The sequence below is a fragment of the Pleurodeles waltl genome, chromosome 6, assembly GCF_031143425.1.
Source record: "Pleurodeles waltl isolate 20211129_DDA chromosome 6, aPleWal1.hap1.20221129, whole genome shotgun sequence".
NCBI classification, from domain to species: domain Eukaryota; kingdom Metazoa; phylum Chordata; class Amphibia; order Caudata; family Salamandridae; genus Pleurodeles; species Pleurodeles waltl.
In genome coordinates, this window is record NC_090445.1 from 1,598,327,427 (window position 1) to 1,598,346,417 (window position 18,991).

The 18,991-nt window shown below is 48.4% G+C and overlaps 1 protein-coding gene across 1 annotated transcript in view; it reads right to left on the minus strand.

The window, feature by feature from the left end:
* The window catches only part of LOC138301205 (uncharacterized), a 189,067-nt gene that overhangs the window by 80,926 nt on the left and 89,150 nt on the right, over window positions 1-18,991 (minus strand). The window contains exons 4-5 of the mRNA XM_069241444.1: window positions 10,272-10,366; window positions 4,548-4,744 (exon numbers count right to left, since the gene is read on the minus strand). Coding sequence (XP_069097545.1) covers window positions 4,548-4,744; window positions 10,272-10,366 — 292 coding nt within the window. The remainder of the gene's footprint in view (window positions 1-4,547; window positions 4,745-10,271; window positions 10,367-18,991) is intronic.

Genomic DNA, 18,991 nt, shown 5'->3' on the forward strand with positions numbered 1-18,991 from the left:
AGAATGCCCACCCTGAGGAGATAAGAAACCATAGGCCTCTTCAGGAAAGCCTGCAGAGGCAGGACCCTGTAAATGCTTTGCTTGTGACCAGGTGAGTCACATGACGGGGATACCAAATGTCCCAAGTTGACACAGCCACCCACCGGTGGGTAGACCAAGGGGTTGGCCAGTGTAGCACTTGGGGAGGAGTTGGTCCCAGGTAGGTGTGGGGAACCAATTGAGATTACCCTTGTCTCACTAGGGGACGGTGAGATGGTCCAGAGAAACCTAATGCCTGATAACACTAAAAAATACAGGCAGTGGGTGACCATCAATAGGCAGAGGGTAGAGGCTCTCAGAGCTACTGGAGCCAATGTGACCACGGTCCGGTGTCACCTGGTGTCTGAGGAGCAGATAGTCCCTGGTGTATTCCACCAAGCAGTTGCAATGGAAAACTCAGAGATCCAGTGTAAGGTGACACATGTTCCCTTTGAGTGTGGGAGGTCTCAGGATCCTTGAGGGTAGCTGTGAGTCCCACCATGCGTTTTGACTGTCTACTGGGCAACGACCTGGAGACTTCTGCCTGGAAGGAGGTGGAGCTCAGGTCACACTTGGGGATGTTGGGGTTGCCAGAGTGGGTGTGTGTGACCACTTGGTCAATGGCAACCACTCAGGGTGATCAGAAGGCCATGGAGCCTGAAACAGTGGCACAGCCCAGGTGCCTGCCAAGAGAAAGGGCAAGGGGCATGGGAAACCCACACCTAAAGTTCCACGGTCCAGGAGGAGGCTGACCTCAATGGGGACTCCCCTGCACCTACAAGGGAACAAGTGGCCGAACTGGAAGACCTCACTGAGCTTATCCTTTGGCAGCAAGAAAGGGGTCCCACCAGGGAGGAGCTCTGTGCAGAGCAGAAGGTGTGCCCTACTCTCATAGGTCTTAGGCAGAAGGCTGAGTACCAGGCAGCTGGTCTGAGCCCAAGAATCTCCTGATCTGTTGGGAGAACGGTCTCCTGTATAGCAAGCATAAGGCTACTGAGCCTGGGGAAGTCCCTGTGCTGGTGGTACCCCAGCGCTTAAGAGCCTTCATACTGGGTTTGGCTAATGATGTCCCTCTGGCAGGACATTTGGGGCAGGGCAAGATCTTTGACATGCTTGTCACCCAGTTCTACTGGCCCCAAATGAGGAAAAATACAGATGCTTTCTGTAGGACCTGCCAGACTTGCCAAGCAAGTGGCAAAAGTGGAGGGAAATGTAAAGATCCCCTCCAAACCTTTCCTTTCATGAGCACACCCTTTGAGCAGGTGGGCATTGTCATAGTAGGGCCTCAGGACCCCCAGAGAGCCCTGGGCAACAGGTTAATCCTGGTCTTGGTGGACTATGCCCCCCGGTACCCTGAAGCTATCCCTCTGAGGACAGTAACGGTGCCCGTTGTGGCCTGGGCACTGATGGAGATCTTCACCCAAGTGGGTTTCCCCAAGGAGGTGATATCTGACCGGGGTACCAACTTCATGTACATGTACGTAAAGGCCATGTGGAAGGAATGTGGGGTCAACTAAAAGTTCACCCCTCCTTACCACCCCAAAACAACAGGTTGGTTGAGAGATTCAACCAGACCCTGAAAGGCATGATTGAGGGTCTGTCAGACTCCATGAGGCGTAAGTGGGACGTCCTCTTGCCATGCCTTCTTTGTGCCTACCGGGATGTACCACAGAAGGGGGTTGGCTTTGCTCCCTTTGAGCTGTTGTATGGGGACCCGGTCAGAGGACCTCTGAGTCTGGTGAAAGAGGGCTGGGAGCAAGCTACTAGGAAGTTACCCCAGGATGTATTGAGTTACATGCTTGCCTTCAGAAACCATATTGCCCGCTTCAGGAAGCTCGCGCAAGAGAACCTAGAGGCAAGAAAAGAAGGACATAAAATCCTGGTATGACCGTAATACCACTCTGGTTGAGTTTCAGCATGGCCAGAAAATGTGGGTCATGGCCCCAGTAGAGTCTTGTGCTCTACAGGACAAGTGGACAGGGCCATTTGAGGTGAAGGAGTGCAAGAGTGATGTCACCTACTTGGTGGACTTGCAGACTCCACGGAACCCCTTGAGAGTCCTACATGTGAACCGCCTCAAACCCCACTTTGAGAGGTCTGAGTTAACCTTGCTGCTGGCTACAGATGATGGAGTGGAAGAGGAGAGCGACCCTCTCCCTGACCTCCTGTCTGCCAGGGAGCAGGATGGGTCAGTAGAAGGTGTGGTCCTCTCCCCTTCTCTGATTTAGAGCAGCAGAGTGACTGCCACCAGTTACTGGGACAATTTTCAACTCTGTTCTTACTGACTCCAGATGTCACTCATCTATGCACACATGATGTGGACACTGGGGACAGCCTGCCTGTGAAACACAAAGGTGTGAGGTTAGCTGACAGAGTGAAGGCCAGCATCAAGGATCAGGTATCCAAAATGTTGGCTTTAGAGGTGATTGAGCACTCCTGCAGCACTTGATCCAGCCTAGTGGTTCTGGTACCTAAGGCTGCTGCACCTGGTGCCACACCAGAACTTCAGTTCTGTGTGGACTAATATGGGCTCAATGCCGTCACCAAGACTGACGCCCACCCCGTCCCCAGAGCTAATGAGCTTATTGATCGGTTGGGGGCTGCCAAGTTCCTCAGCACGTTTGATTTCATGTCTGGGTACTGGCAGATTACCTTAACTAATGGGGCCAAGGAGAGTTTGGCGTTCTCAACGCTAGAGGGGCACTTCCAGTTCCAGGTCATGTCCTTCTGGTTGAAGAACGCCCCTGCCACCTTCCAGAGGTTGGTCAATCAGGTCCTGGCTGGGTTGGAAAACTTCATTATGGACTATCTTGACAACATTGCTGTTTTCAGGTCCAGTTGGGGGGACCACTTGCACCACCTCTGGGAAGTGTTGAAATTGCTGCACGCTGCAGGCCTCACTATCAAGGCCAGTAAGTGCCGGATAGGGCAGAGGTCAGTGGTGTACTTGGGACACCAGGTAGGAAGCGGCCAGGTGGCATCTCTACAACCCAGGATTGATGCCATTCGGACTTGGGCACCCCCTAAGACCAAGACAGAGTTGAGAGCCTTCTTAGGCCTCACTGGGTACTACAGGAGATTTGTCAAAGGGTATGACACCATTGTTGCCCCCTAGACAGGTAATCCTGACTGAGGTGTGCCAAACGTCATTTGATTTCTGAGGGGCCTGTGGTAGATCTGAACCCGGAAGTGAGACCCAAACAAGTAGGGTCTTAGCTTCTTCAGCGTCCAGACCACAGCAAAAGCTTCCCTTTCAATTGCACTCCACCTCTGCTTCCAAGGGAGTAGTCTCCTGCTAAGTTTTATAATGGCTCATTCACCATCAGGACTCTCGAGGGTGAGGGCTTTGGAGCAGAGGGCATTTTCGTATGTGTGAATAGCTTGGTGGATGTGGGCCAGTGAAACACAGAAATAGACTAGTAGCTAAACATACCCAGAGGAACCTTACCATGTGTTTATTTTTATTCACACTACATGGTCAGTGTGACAAATTCAATTTGCTTACAGGCTCCCTGTCAGTAATGTAGACTCTCTGACTTCCCCTATCAAGGTTGGTACATGAATCACTTCATCTGGTTGGTCCAGTCACTTACTATTTCAGAAACAGAAAATGATCACCTGGATAGATGGACTTTCTATAGAATACTCCTTAAGACAGCACCGAGGGGATGGGCAGCAATCCTTATTCTGCAAACTATGGTCATACTAGCTCCAGGTCATAGGTTATAGTTTATCAAGGGATCCTATGCTGGCCTCATTCCCTAGACCTGCTGTCAGATATCTCACTAGAGATGCAAAATGTGGTGCTGCAAAGAAGACAGCCACTCACGCAGATCTCTGTATATTGGTCTTTACCTATCCCTGGTGCTTTATGAACTCATTATTCCAAGGTCACTCAGAGGACATTTTATTGTATACATGGGTCAGAGAATTACCACACAAACCCTGGGGTTTTCCTAAAAAGGCCTCCTTTTTCTAAAACAGCTCATAATTCTTTGCATTGGATCCACAGAACATTCCTTAGTGTTTGGTTATTAACAAACTAGGTAAGTAGCAATTGTGCTGGAAGAAGAGGGTGTTTTGGAGTATTTCCGTTTTGAGTGTCTGGAAGCATGCTGTGCCCTACTTAGAGCAGGAGTATCTCTGGTGCCTCTTCCCATGACTATCACGGCAGAGATGGTACACAAAACAGCAGATGAAAAACCACCTTCCCTGACGATGTTATCATTGACATGCAACACACCATTTATTCCTTGCCATAAACGTGCAGGAGGAGCAACATCCTACAATTATCTGTCAAATCTCACAGCACTTTATGTAAATGAAGATAAAGGCACTATAGAAGCAGCTGATGATTACAATACCCTTATTATGCTAGAGTTGTGAATAGAAAACAATACAAACTAAAGTGCTACAAGGCTGCACAAAACATTTAAAAGCCCTGGCCATGCAAGCAATCTGACAAGATAAGAGGTCTTTATCGCTATAGGGAATTAAAAAGGTATTGAAGAATGAGAAACGTTACATACATTGCAGCAAACCAGGAGGACTCCTGCTCCTCAGACTGTAGAAGCCGACAGAGGGTATCAATGACCCGGCTGCAGACTGGGCTCTTCAGGATGTGACTGTGGCCATCTCTGTCTTCTGCAAGGCAGCTAAGTGCAAAGCAGGCGTTCCGACTCCCTCCGGCATCCCCTTTAGCCATCATTAACTCCAGTGCAACAATCTTAACAACAAAAGAGCCGGTACACAGTTAAAGAGAGAACTTCTCCTAAAGGAAGCTGTAGCTGAAGACAATCCCAACAACAAAGAAGCATAACTGCTGGTGGGTGCTATTGCCGAATGGTCAAATGTTAAATAGCGCTGTTGTACTCCTTGTTAGACAGACCTACACTACACAACAGAGATATCCATACAGGTTATCAGATACCTTTCTGAAAATAGCTTTTTTTACAGAGCAGGTGCCTGTACTCATCTGGCATGATAAAGGTTCATAGACCACATAACATAATATAAACTGAACATATATGTAGCGCTGTCAATTCAGACGTTCATACATATTTACATCCAATCAAAATATGTGGCACGCCTAATCAGTATTTGCAATATGTTCAAGTGAATTCAGAGGTTCTAGAGTTGGGAACGAATACATCAGACCTTAACCTACTTGATTATGCAGATGACATTGCTTTTTTTTTCATAATAACTCATCTACTGCTTTCTCCACTACTGAACATGAGGCAAGACAAGTCGGAGAAGTGTCATATAAACAAAAATAAAACCTAAATTTAATTTAACAGCAACCTTTGAGCCCAGATCCTCAGTCCACCTCTAATGCTGCCTACTTAAGTGTAAAATTATCTTTCCAAAATAGAAATTTTAAGCTAAAATTCAAATTCAAAATATTGTTTCTTTCAACTCAAAGGCACTTACAAATAGTCTTCTATGAGAAATTATTGGAATTTTTAACATCATTAAAATGTCTACATTGCCCACATTTTTTATTTTTGTTTCAAGCATTACCACTGCTGGTGCCCTCAACTTCTTTTTCATAAAGTCACAACAGTGTATATTGTTCCATATATTAATATAAAAAAGCCCTGCAGAGCTATTTGCTTTTTCCAACTTCAGGGGTGGCTGGCTCCTCCTTGTTTTAAATGTTATGACTGCTACGCATTCTTCTACAAAATCACACAATTATTTGCCCTTAATTAAACTAAGTAAACGTTTAGGCCTCTCTGTAATGAACAATTCCCTACTATAGACTTTTTCTTTACTTAATATTTTAGAAGAACAGACTTTCACCATTTACGTCCATCGTCAATCACACAATGCCTCGAGATTCTAAACCTCAGTAAATATGTTTCTATATGGGTTAATATCTCACTTCCATGTTTTTCACATGATACTTTTATTCAGCCCTAAAATATATTGGCCAACTCAATGATGGCCCAACCTTTCATTCTTTTGCTACCCTCCAATGACAGGATTCTTTAAATATTTACATATGTGTGGGCTCTATACAAATACTACACATTAAAATGTAAGTCTTCTCTGCGCAATCAACTAGCAAAGGTGTTATTGGTAGGTCCTACTATATATTACTGGAGAAATTGCCGGATATTGAGCATTATTACCAAAACAGATGGTTGGTAAAAAGCTGAAGAAGGTGTCACAAAGGATGACATTTTTCAAAACATCACATTAGGACATTAATCTCTTAGGCTCTCATTACAACCCTGGCAGATGGTGTTAACTTGGCGGTAGCACCGCCAACAGGCTAGCGGTAACTACCGCCAAATTATGACATTGGCTGTTTGGCTCATGCCAAACCGCAAATGTACCACACCGTCCGCCACGGCGGTAACGACTGCCAGGCTGGAGACAGATGTCTCCAGCCCGGCAGCCGTCACTAGTCCGCCTGCGGGCTAATGACCCTGCATACCGCCATGGTTTTTGTGGCGGCTGTACCGCCACGAAAACCATGGTGGTAGGCACTATCAGTGCCAGGGAATTCCTTCCCTGGCACTCATAGGGGTCTCCCCCACCCCCATCCCCACAGTCCTCCCCCAACAGCTATGGCCCACTTACCACCCCCCAAAGCTAATAGGGCCCTCTTCTCCCCCGCCCCCAACTCCATGGGCCCCCATACATAGCCCCCACCGCCCCACTCACGCATACACACACCACACACACACACATACATGCGCACACCCACGCACACATGCACACACACGATACACTCCCAATACACACCACACCCCCGCATTCATACACGCACTCACACACCCCCTCTATATACACACACAGTCACACCCCCATTCACACACACAACACCCCCCACCCCCCTCCCCTGTCGGACGATCACCTTACCTGTCTCAGTGGTCGTCCGGGAGGGAACGGGTTCCATGGTGCCTGCTCCGCCGCCAGCAGCCCGTCACCACAACACCGCCACGCCGAATACTGTCATGTAATTTGGTGGGCGGTGTTGTGATGATGTGGCGGTGACGGTGGAGCAACCTCCACTTCACCGCTGACCACCAGTATGGCTGCTGGCGGCTCTCTGTCCAAATTATGGCTGAGAGTCACCAGCAGTCATAATATGGTCATCGGAAGACCGCCACCACTGGCGGTCTTTGGTCTGGTGAGACTTCTGCGGTCTTCACAGAAGACCGCCAAAGTCATAATGAGGGCCTTAATGTCCTTTGCCTTAAGGCTAGCGGTGGCTGCCCCAAATCTCAAGGAGGGGAGGGCGTAGACAGAGTGGGGGGGAGGGTGTGTGAAAATAATAATTAAAAAAATAAACTTATCTCTGCCAAAATGTACCCGTCTCCTGCTGCCTCGCGCCCGCCCGCCTCGACGTGGTGTTCCAGCATTCACTAGGACACCAGCACAGGCTCCCCAGAAATCCTGGCACTGCTTTCATGCTACACCTAGCATGAAAGCAGTGCCAGGATTGGTCTGAGCGGCTTGGCCGCCTGCTCAGGTACAGCCCTGGTTTCGGTGCAGTTTCTCCAGCCTGGCTGTTAAACACAGCCGGGCTGGAGAAACCTAAGTGCAGATGTGTGTTTGGACGGCTGCCTTTGTGCACTTAGGTGCACACTCTCTCCTCCTCGCTCCTACCACCTACTGTGGCCCTGCCCCGCCCCTCCCTGCACTGCTGGCTGGGCCAGACACAAAAAATACAACAATAGTAAACTATTGATTTATTTTTCTGCTGCTGGCTCAGCCAGCGGGGCGACGCTCCTTCGCTATAGAGAAGGAGCTGCCCCTGGTTAAAGCTCATCTATATACAGTCACACAAGATGGCTATAATACACCTAATCAGGTTTCATTCTTAAAGCCTTTTTAATGGTTCATAATATTTTTGCTGTTCTACTCCATATACCGATACAATTCATGTTTTTTATTTATTACGATAAAATTCAAGACTATTGGGCTCTGGTCTTTTGAAAAATGGGCAGGTTGATTATCGTTCCACTCCAAGCATCTAGTAAGTTAATATTACCTGGTTTTTCTACAGATATACTAAATAAGTACAAGGGCACCATACTTGTTGCAGCAGTATCATCAATACTATGTACAGCTAGATCGTGGCTTAACAGCAATCTACATAGACTTCATTTTTTAGATTTGTGCGGTTTAGAAATGGCCATTATACCATAAACGAGATGTGGGAGACTTGGGTGCTTATTATTTTTATGACTGCAGACACTTATATCAGGCATTTATGACAGATCAATCTGAAATGTTAGGCTATTTCAGTTAAAGACGATCTATACAGCTTTTTAATTTTAAAATGAATTATGCATTGTTGCTAAAATGCATAATATGTGACTATACTAATTGTTCTGTATCATATTTTCATTATATAACAATCCTAAGCAATTTTACTTCCTCTTTCTTTGTCCCCCTTGCGGTTTTCGCACTTTAGGCAGTGGCGGCTCCTCCGTTTGGGAGGAGGAGCGTCTCACCCCCCCACCAGTAGCAGAAGCTGCAGACCTTTCACAAGGAAGGGACAATAAACTATGTTTATTGTCCCTTCCTTGTGAAGGTGCGGGCCATGGGGTGAGCAGTGAGGGGGGTGCACTGTGGACTCCCCTAACTGCACATGTATGTTTGGCCAGCAGTCGCGGGCCAGCCAGACATACATGCGCAGAAGGCTGTCTCCAGCCCAGCAAATGAGAGAGACTGCACAGGCTCCCAGTCTGCACAGGCTCCCAGTCTGCACAGGCTCCCAGTCTGCCTGGGAGCGCCCAACCAGGGCTGCTCTGAGCAGCATCAGTATTGGTGCAGGGCAGACTGGGAGCCTGCCTGCAGGACAGAAGAGGAGCGGTGCAGTGAGAAGCAGCGCGGAGGTACGCTTTTTTTTATTTTTTTTTTATTAAAATTTCTTTATCGCCACCGCCCAGCCTCCTGTATCCCCGGTGAGCCGCTGCTGTCTCTAGGACAGTGGTTCCCAACCTTTTGACTTCTGTGGACCCCCACTATAGCAATACTGGAACCCAGGGACCCCCACTTAATCATTATTGGAATGTGGGGACCCTCCCACTGAGTTATTACTCAAAGCTGGGAACCTAATCTGTTAAAATTATTACATTTTCTAAGCAGTTGCGGACCCCCTGAGGAGGCTTTGCGGACCCCCAGGGGTCCTCGGACTACAGGCTGGGAACTACTGCTCTAGGGGGTCAGTCTGCATTATTCCAGGTCCTTTGCCTCCGCTGCAAGGCGCATACAGCCCATCCTCTCCCTAGGCGTTCTAGCTTTTTGTTTTTCTTTAATACTAGTTCCTTTGAAAGGACTCCCTGATTGGAGAGGGGAAATGAGAATGATTGAGATGACATTTCTCACCTGCCCTTAAAGGTTGTTTGTCTGAATAATAAAAGGGTATGCACGTGCAAGATCAGCACCAGATTAGCCCACTTTTCAGGTCAGGTAAGACAGCAGTAGGGAGAACACTGCTAGTCTTTGCTGAGCTTCATCAAAAGGACAGTGGCATAACAAAGGTCTCCGCAGCTCCCACAGTGTTGGATGGAACCGCCGAGCTCCAGCGGGCACCCTAAGCACAGTACCCAGGCCTGAGAGCTGCTGAGTACGTCTGGAGGGGTCCTTGTTACGCCTCAGCAAAGGGTTCATAATATGGCATGCCAAATCACAGGGACGCAGCTATCAATAGTGCCGCAGGTGTGGCACCTGGCCCAGTGGCAGAAGGGTCCACTTAGCTCCACTTAGTGTCTGTTTTAGTAGCTACAAATCTAAGGGTGGGGCGACTTTCCTTTCTTGTATTAGGCCTGATGGTGCACCGGCTACACCACTGTCAAATCACTTTCCATGCAGGATTTGTGGAGTTTGGGAACAATGCATCTTAGTGGCGCAGAATGGTGGGAGTTACACTCAATATTAGTAGATGTACTTGCATGCTACAATGTGGCCATCAATTGATTGACACAGTTACATGCAAGGAAAAACCAACCACAATCACTAGGAACAGGCCAAGGTCAACAAAGGTTTACCACGTGAACAGCTAAGATTATTCAGATGGTGACAAGAACAGCCAACATCCACAATAAAAGTATCTCAGAAATGGGCACTATGCGTTATAGAAAGCACAGTGAGTAGAGATGAGTTCCCTGAGACATCTGGGACAAAAAGGGACTAACCCTTTATTTAACTTTGTGTACTGCAAATTAATAGCAAGTGAAAAAAAGAGAAAACAAGCATTGAATACCTCACAAGCTCCTGACTTATCTCACCATATTTTCAGCTTCAGGGAGGGACAGAACTTTCTTGAGGCCAGAGTCTGTCCCACAAAGACGTCCAATGGCGAAAGCAGCATTCATCCCACAACCTGCAGATGAAAGAGAATCATTATATAGCCAGGTGATATGCATCACAGCAGGGGCATCGTCCCGTCATTCCAACCCATGCTTCTTATTGGGAGTCCTCACAAAATGCCTTGTGCTGGACAGGCATGGACCATCAAATATTTCTTGCAATACACCATCGATTAAAAGTGTCCTCAAGGCAGACAGAACACTTAGATATCGGTTACTTCCCAGTTCAGTGCTATGTGCCCCCTTATTTTGGGGGGCGTACCAGGCAGATCACCTTATAGCCCAAAAGGTAAATATATGTGACATACCCTTTTTAAAGAAAAGGAGAATTTGTAGGGGTCTCACTCCTCTCTCTTACAAGTTATGCTGTTTCAGCCAGGGGGTGTTGGAAGTCAAATAAGACCTATCAGAGAATCCTCTAACTGTATGGGATATCATTTATGGAACCCTACGCTTGGTCCCAAAAAACAGCAGACACACACAAGAATTGGTATTTCACAATGTATGTTTATTTATTATGCATTTTTCGTCGACAAATAATATAAATCAGAACGATGATGATTATGAAAAACTAAGCAGTCGTAGCAAAGATCAGAGCAAATGCAATAAATGCCCCGAGCTTATTTCTTCACACATCCTACATTATTAGTCTCAACTCTATCTAAACCCTTCACAATTTACACAGAATGCTACCAGCTACCTAATTATTTGATTGTGTTTTGTAGCTAAATGTTGCAAATCCAAGTCGTACGTTTTCCCGCAAACCTTATGTACCTTTCTGGCCTGCAGCAGGGATTCATTCATTCATCATTTCCCCTCAGCAACTGCTCCATTTCATCCATCCCAGACAACCTTTGTACCTTATTCCCCAATAATTCCCATTGGAACAAGTAGGGGCTCTCCTGCACGGCTCTTGTGTTGCTACTCTAGAAGGCGAAGAATGTGTCTTTCGCAGGCATTTATTAAAAGCTGGCAACATAACTGCTTCTGCTTCCTACCAAGTCCAATCTGCACAAGGCCTATTCACCTTGCTGCTGCGATTGTAACATGCAGATCAAAGCGTTGAAAGTTTTTCTTCTCTGCCACATTAGAGTGAACGTAGATAATAGATGGGACTTCATATAACATATGGAGATCGAGCACACATTTGTTGACATTATCAAGCATTTGGTTAGGCCAGATTCTAGGCCCTATGCCTGACAACAACATATTCTGTGTTAATGTGTTCGTGCTGGCATACATTCAGGTCCGCTTTATATGAAACATGTAGGCGTTTCATGGAAAAGCCTTCACACACACAACAAAAAGCGTCAATGCATATGTTTATTCATGGAGTTCTGGTACATACAGGATTACCCCAGAAGCCAACTGCACTTCTATTTAAACATATAAACCAAAAGACATGGGCCTCCAGTCATACAGAGCGATGTTGGGATACTATCAGCACAAGCTAGAGACAACCCAGAGGTCGCCCATCTAATGGGATGGCCTGCTACTTGCCCCCCATAGAACATTAGGCTTGGCAACAATACAGTCGAGCTGGTAGTTGGGGATGACCCTTCGTGGAGCCTGAGGCTTTATTGTAACACCCACAAGTTACTGTTTACTAAGCTCCCTATGAACTTCTTATTCAAAGGAGGAACATGTTGTGGAAACCTCTCTATGTGCTTGTTTTGATGAATGTAGACCTAAATTGTGTGATTCATAACAGGCAATTCAAGGATGTTCCCAAAACTCTATTTCCTACACTTTATTAATATTCATAACAAGGTTTTGTATACCTCATAGGTACCCAAAAGGGTTTCCCAGAGCTAGACAGAGGTAGGTGATTAGCCGGAGAAGATGGAAAAAGTCAAAACAGCCAGGTTTGAGGTTTTTGCGGAAGATGGTCAAAGAGCTTTTCCGTTAATTGGGCATCGTGTTCCAGAGCTTAGGGGCCATGTAGGTAAACAAACGGCAACCCTTGCAGGCTTTTTCAACTCTGGGGACCTTGCAGAGGTTGTGATTGCTCGACTGAAGCCAGCAATTGGGCCGGAATGGCTCCACTAACTGTTGCAGATAGAGTGGACCAAAATTTGACCTAGCTTTATGCATGTAGTTTAAGGCTTTAAATTGTATGCGCTTGTCCACCGGAAGCCAGTGGAGGGTGCGAAGGAGGCTAGATACTGAGGAGAGCCTGGGGAGGTGAAATAGAAACCTGGCTGCGGAATTCAAAATCACTTTGGCAGTTGATAGTGAACCCCAGCCAATGCAGGAGGTCTTCCGTAGTCTGGAGGTAAGTCCACCTTCAACAACCAGTCATCGAGCTCTGGAAAAACTGAAACCCCTGATCTTCACAGATGAGCTGCAACCACTGCCATCACCTTGATGCACACCTGAGGGGCGATGGTAAGGCCAAAGGGGAGCATGGTGAACTGAAAGTGCTCGTGGCCTTCAGTGAGCCACAAGTAATGTCTGTGGCCAGGCAAGACAGGAATGTGGAAGCTAGCATCCTGCAAGTCCAATGTTACCATCCAGCCTCCTGGGCAGATAGAACCTGAGCCAGGGTTAGCATTTTGAACTTTTCTTTTTCGAGGAAGACATTGAGAGATTGAAGGTCTAGGATAGGGTGGAGGCCCTTGTCCTTTTTGAGCACCAGAAAGTAGCGGGAATAACAACCACTTCTTACTTCTGGCACAGTGGCCCTCTCTATGGCTCCCTTGGCCAAGAGAGTCGTAACCTCCTTGTGCAAACATGCTAAATGATCCTCTGTCATCCGATCGTAGGATGGTGGCATGGACGGAGGGGTAATCTTGAAAGGGAGGGAGTGTGAGAAAGTAGCCTCTTTCTAGCCTTGTTACCCCCACTTTTGGCCTGTTTGTGAGTGTATGTCAGGGTGTTTTCACTGTCTCACTGGGATCCTGCTAGCCAGGGCCCAGTGCTCATAGTGTAAACCCTATGTTTTCAGTATGTTTGTTATGTGTCACTGGGACCCTGCTAGTCAGGACCCCAGTGCTCATAAGTTTGTGGCCTATATGTATGTGTTCCCTGTGTGGTGCCTAACTGTCTCACTGAGGGTCTGCTAACCAGAACCTCAGTGGTTATGCTCTCTCATTTCTTTCTAAATTGTCACTAACAGGCTAGTGACCAATTTTACCAATTTACATTGGCTTACTGGAACACCCTTATAATTCCCTAGTATATGGTACTGAGGTACCCAGGGTATTGGGGTTCCAGGAGATCCCTAGGGGCTGCAGCATTCCTTTTGCCACCCATAGGGAGCTCTGACAATTCTTACACAGGCCTGCCACTGCAGCCTGGGTGAAATAACGTCCACGTTATTTCACAGCCATATTACACTGCACTTAAGTAACTTATAAGTCACCTATATGTCTAACCTTTACCTGGTAAAGGTTAGGTGCAAAGTTACTTAGTGTGAGGGCGCCCTGGCACTAGCCAAGGTGCCCCCACATTGTTCAGGGCCAATTCCCCGGACTTTGTGAGTGTGGGGACACCATTACACGCGTGCACTACATATAGGTCACTACCTATATGTAGCTTCACAATGGTAACTCCGAATATGGCCATGTAACATGTCTATGATCATGGAATTGCCCCCTCTATACCATCCTGGCATAGTTGGCACAATCCCATGATCCCAGGGGTCTGTAGCACAGACCCTGGTACTGCCAAACTGCCCTTCCTGGGGTTTCACTGCAGCTGCTGCTGCTGCCAACCCCTCAGACAGGCATCTGCCCTCCTGGGGTCCAGCCAGGCCTGGCCCAGGATGGCAGAACAAAGGACTTCCTCTGAGAGAGGGTGTTACACCCTCTCCCTTTGGAAAATGGTGTGAAGGCAGGGGAGGAGTAGCCTCCCCCAGCCTCTGGAAATGCTTTCTTGGGCACAGATGTGCCCAATTCTGCATAAGCCAGTCTACACCGGTTCAGGGAATCCCTTAGCCCTGCTCTGGCGCGAAACTGGACAAAGGAAAGGGGAGTGACCACTTCCCTGACCTGCACCTCCCCTGGGAGGTGTCCAGAGCTCCTCCAGTGTGCTCCAGACCTCTGCCATCTTGGAAACAGAGGTGCTGCTGGCACACTGGACTGCTCTGAGTGGCCAGTGCCACCAGGTGACGTCAGAGACTCCTTCTGATAGGCTCCTTCAGGTGTTAGTAGCCTATCCTCTCTCCTAGGTAGCCAAACCCTCTTTTCTGGCTATTTAGGGTCTCTGTCTCTGGGGAAACTTTAGATAACGAATGCAAGAGCTCATCCGAGTTCCTCTGCATCTCTCTCTTCACCTTCTGCCAAGGAATCGACTGCTGACCGCGCTGGAAGCCTGCAACAAAGTAGCAAAGACGACTACTGCAACTCTGTAACGCTGATCCTGCCGCCTTCTCGACTGTTTTCCTGGTGGTGCATGCTGTGGTGGTAGTCTGCCTCCTCTCTGCACTAGAAGCTCCGAAGAAATCTCCTGTGGGTCGACGGAATCTTCCCCCTGCAACCGCAGGCACCAAAAAGCTGCATTTACGGTCCCTTGGGTCTCCTCTCAGCACGACGAGCGAGGTCCCTCGAATCCAGCAACTCTGTCCAAGTGACTCCCACAGTCCAGTGACTCTTCAGTCCAAGTTTGGTGGAGGTAAGTCCTTGCCTCACCTCGCTAGACTGCATTGCTGGGAACCGCGACTTTTGCAGCTACTCCGGCCTCCGTGCACTTCCGGCGGAAATCCTTTGTGCACAGTCCAGCCTGGGTCCACGGCACTCTAACCTGCATTGCACGACCTCCTAAGTTGTTCTCCGGCGACGTGGGACTTCTTTGTGCGACTTCGGGTGAGCACCGTTTCACGCATCCTCGTAGTGCCTGTTTCTGGCACTTCTCCGGGTGCTACCTGCTGCTAAGAGGGCTCCTTGTCTTGCTCGACGTCCCCTCTACCTCCTGGTCCAATTTGCGACCTCCTGGTCCCTCCTGGGCCACAGCAGCATCCAAAAACGCTAACCGCACAATTTGCAGCTAGCAAGGCTTGTTGGCGTTCTTTCGGCGGGAAAACACTTCTGCACGACTCTACAAGGCGAGAGGGATCCGTCCTCCAAAGGGGAAGTCTCTAGCCCTTTGCGTTCCTGCAGAAACTGCAGCTTCTTCTGTCCAGTAGAAGCTTCTTTGCACCCGCAGCTGGCATTTCCTGGGCATCTGCCCATCTCCGACTTGCTTGTGACTTTTGGACTTGGTCCCCTTGTCCCACAGGTACTCCAGATTGGAAATCCAGCGTTGTTGCATTGTTGGGTTGTGTCTTTCCTGCATTATTCCTCTAACACGACTTCTTTGTCCTTAGGGGAACTTTAGTGCACTTTGCACTCACTTTTCAGGGTCTTGGGGAGGGTTATTTTTCTAACTCTCACTATTTTCTAATAGTTCCAGCGACCCTCTACAAGGTCACATAGGTTTGGGGTCCATTCGTGGTTCGCATTCCACTTTTGGAGTATATGGTTTGTGTTGCCCCTATCCCTATGTGTCCCCATTGCATCCTATTGTAACTATACATTGTTTGCACTGTTTTCTAAGACTATACTGCATATTTTTGCTATTGTGTATATATATCTTGGGTATATTTCCTATCCTCTCACTGAGGGTACACTCTGAGATACTTTGGCATATTGTCATAAAAATAAAGTACCTTTATTTTTAATATAACTGTGTATTGTGTTTTCTTATGATATTGTGCATATGACACTAAGTGGTACTGTAGTAGCTTCACACGTCTCCTAGTTCAGCCTAAGCTGCTCTGCTAAGCTACCATTATCTATCAGCCTAAGCTGCTAGACACCCTATACACTAATAAGGGATAACTGGGCCTGGTGCAAGGTGCAAGTACCCCTTGGTACTCACTACAAGCCAGTCCAGCCTCCTACAGGGAGTAGCCCCTTAGGACTATCTGCAAAACCCACCTGTCTGACGTGATGGATTGCCAGTGGAGCAGATGATGGAAATCCTGCTTCCAACTGGCCTTGGTGGGGAAGAGTCAGACTAGGAAGGTTTGAAGGTAGCTCCTGGGGGGGGGGGGGGTAGAGGGTTGCGGATCCCACATCCCCGGCCAAACGGGCTGGGCGGAGACAGATGTGGCAGGATGCCTGTTCCGTAGCCACGGAAGGGGTGAAAAGCAGACTGAGGAGGGCGAGCGGGTAGCCACGAGGCCCAAGGAACTGGTTGTAGTACGAGAATCCTTGAAGCGCTCGAGCACCGAGTCTGCTTTTTCTCCAAAGAGATGGGTGCCATCAAAGAGCATGTCCATAAGGTTGGATTGGACATCCCCTGAAAAACCAGACATCCTCAACCAAGCGTGGCACCTCAGGGCCACCATCAATGCAACCGCTTTGCCCAGTGAGTCGGTCATGTCCAGTTCACATCGGATTGCGAACTTTGCTGTGTCTCTCCCATCAGCAACTGCTTGAGAGAGTAGAGCCCGGGCCTCCTCTGGGACCTGTGGCAGCACTTGCGCAAAAGTATCCCACAGCGTGTGGGAGTAATGGCCCAAAGGTCATGCACTGTTCACGGACCACAATGCCAGGCGTGAGGAAGAAAACATCTTCTTCCCAAGTTGGTCCAGCCTCTTGGATTTCCTATCCGGGGATGCGGAAGGGAACGCGCCCTGGGATGTAAAGGTCTGGATAACCAAGCTTTTGGGGTGGGGTGTTTCATCAGTAAGCGCTGGGTCAGTTGGAGCAGGGTGATGGCGGCGGGCAATAGTCCTGTTCACAAGAGTCCCTGTGCTAGGTTCCGCCGTTCTCCGTACCACCATCGAGTAGGACGCTCCCTCCTCTGTAGTCACGGTAGGGGGAGAAGGCATGCCAGTGCCTGGGGAAATATCCAGACCACTGGCGTCACCCAAGTCTGTACGCCAGTCCATAGGGTCTTAGAGCTGGAATTCCAAAGGGTCCAGCGACCCCTCCCATGCCTCACCTTACCCCAACCCATAAGAAAAAGAGTTGGGATCTGACATGGGGGCAAGATCCCTGTCGGTGTCAGTGTCACGCAATGCTGATCCAGCTGTGTGTTGGAGTCAACAATGAGGATGGGGTAGGCGCCGCCTGTACCACCAGGCGGTGCCAGGATCATCGGTGCCAGAACAGGCATAGGGGAAGGTCAAGACTGTATGACCGATGTCAGTTCTGGACCAGGCACAGATCCATGGATGCCCCCCAGAGCCGAGCCCGAAGCCACAGGTGCGGACACTGAAAGCTGCTTCAGTGGAACTGGACTGCCCAAAAATGAGGAGCATGGCCTCATAAAACTCTCTTGAGTTGGAAAGGTGTCACTCCGGTTCCCGGAAACTCAGGGAGGTGTGGAACTGACCCAAATGCCATGGGGTGAAGCCAAAGAACATTTGTTCTCTGACTTCTTGTGCCGCGACTTACCCGATCGTCCTGAGGACTTGGAGAGGGATAACAACAGGAGGAGAGGTCTCTGTGATCTATCCCAGGACCTTCCTCTCGAGATCGGGACTTACAAGAACTGAGCCATGAGCTTTAGGGACCACTCCCTCAAAGCTTTCGGATTAATGGCCCAACACAATGAGCACAACTTCGGGTTGTGGTCGCGCTCCAGACACCAAAGGCAGACGAGGTGCGGATCTGTTACAGATATCACCTAATGACTTGGGCTTGAACCTGGCCTTGCGAGAAGACATCCTTGATACACCAGGAGTGAAGACACTCAAAAACTCTTTGACAAAAAGTAAAAGAAAGGTGATTCAAAAAGTGACTATGTGGTAGCTCTTTCTACGGATCACTGTTGGCTGGCACGGAAAGAGAAGAACTGATGTCAGTGTGCCAGGGTGGCACCTATATAGGACCCCGGCATAATTTCTGGCATGAACGACACCAACGACGGACGCGGAGCCGATCGACGCCACCTAACGGTGTGCAGGGGTACTGCGTGAGAAAAATCTCCAAATGGAGTCTGACGCTTGGGAAATTCTAAGGTAAGGAATATGCAGCTAGATGTTTCTATCAGATAATTGGAGGCTACCTTCGAAATGAAGATTTTCATGGATCGTTCATCAACTAGCCAGAAACTGAGGTTCCTGACCTTGGAGACCAGTATAGGGAGGGTACCTAGGGTGTCTAGCCAGTGCTGGGGACCCCAAAGCAGAGGGTTCTTACCCATCACCATAACTTCACTCTTATCACCATTTAACTTCAAGGAGTTGCTGTTCATTCAAGCGACTACCTTGAGGAGAGAGGAGTACCAGGTATCTGTGTTGTGACTTTCCGAAGAAGACAAAGAAAAGACGATCTGAGTGTCATCAGTGTAGGAAAAAAGGTAAGGCCACAGTCTTCAACAATATCAGCAAGGGGACGAACACTAATGTTGAGTAACAGGGGACTCAGGGCTGAGCCCTGAGACACTCCGGAAGAAAGAGAGTGAGACCTTGCCACAGAATAAGATCAAAAGACCTGAAAGGTCAGATCCTGCAGGAATGAGGTCATCCAAGACAGAGCTGTGGCTTGGAGACCCATGTTCTCAAGTGTTTCTAGAAGTGTTTTATGATACACTGTATCAAAAGCTGTGCTCAGGTCGAGCAGGATCAGTGCTGCCATGCCACCATTGTCCAAAAGCCATCTGCCATGCTCAGTAACTTCCAGAAGAGCAGATTCAGTGCTGTAACC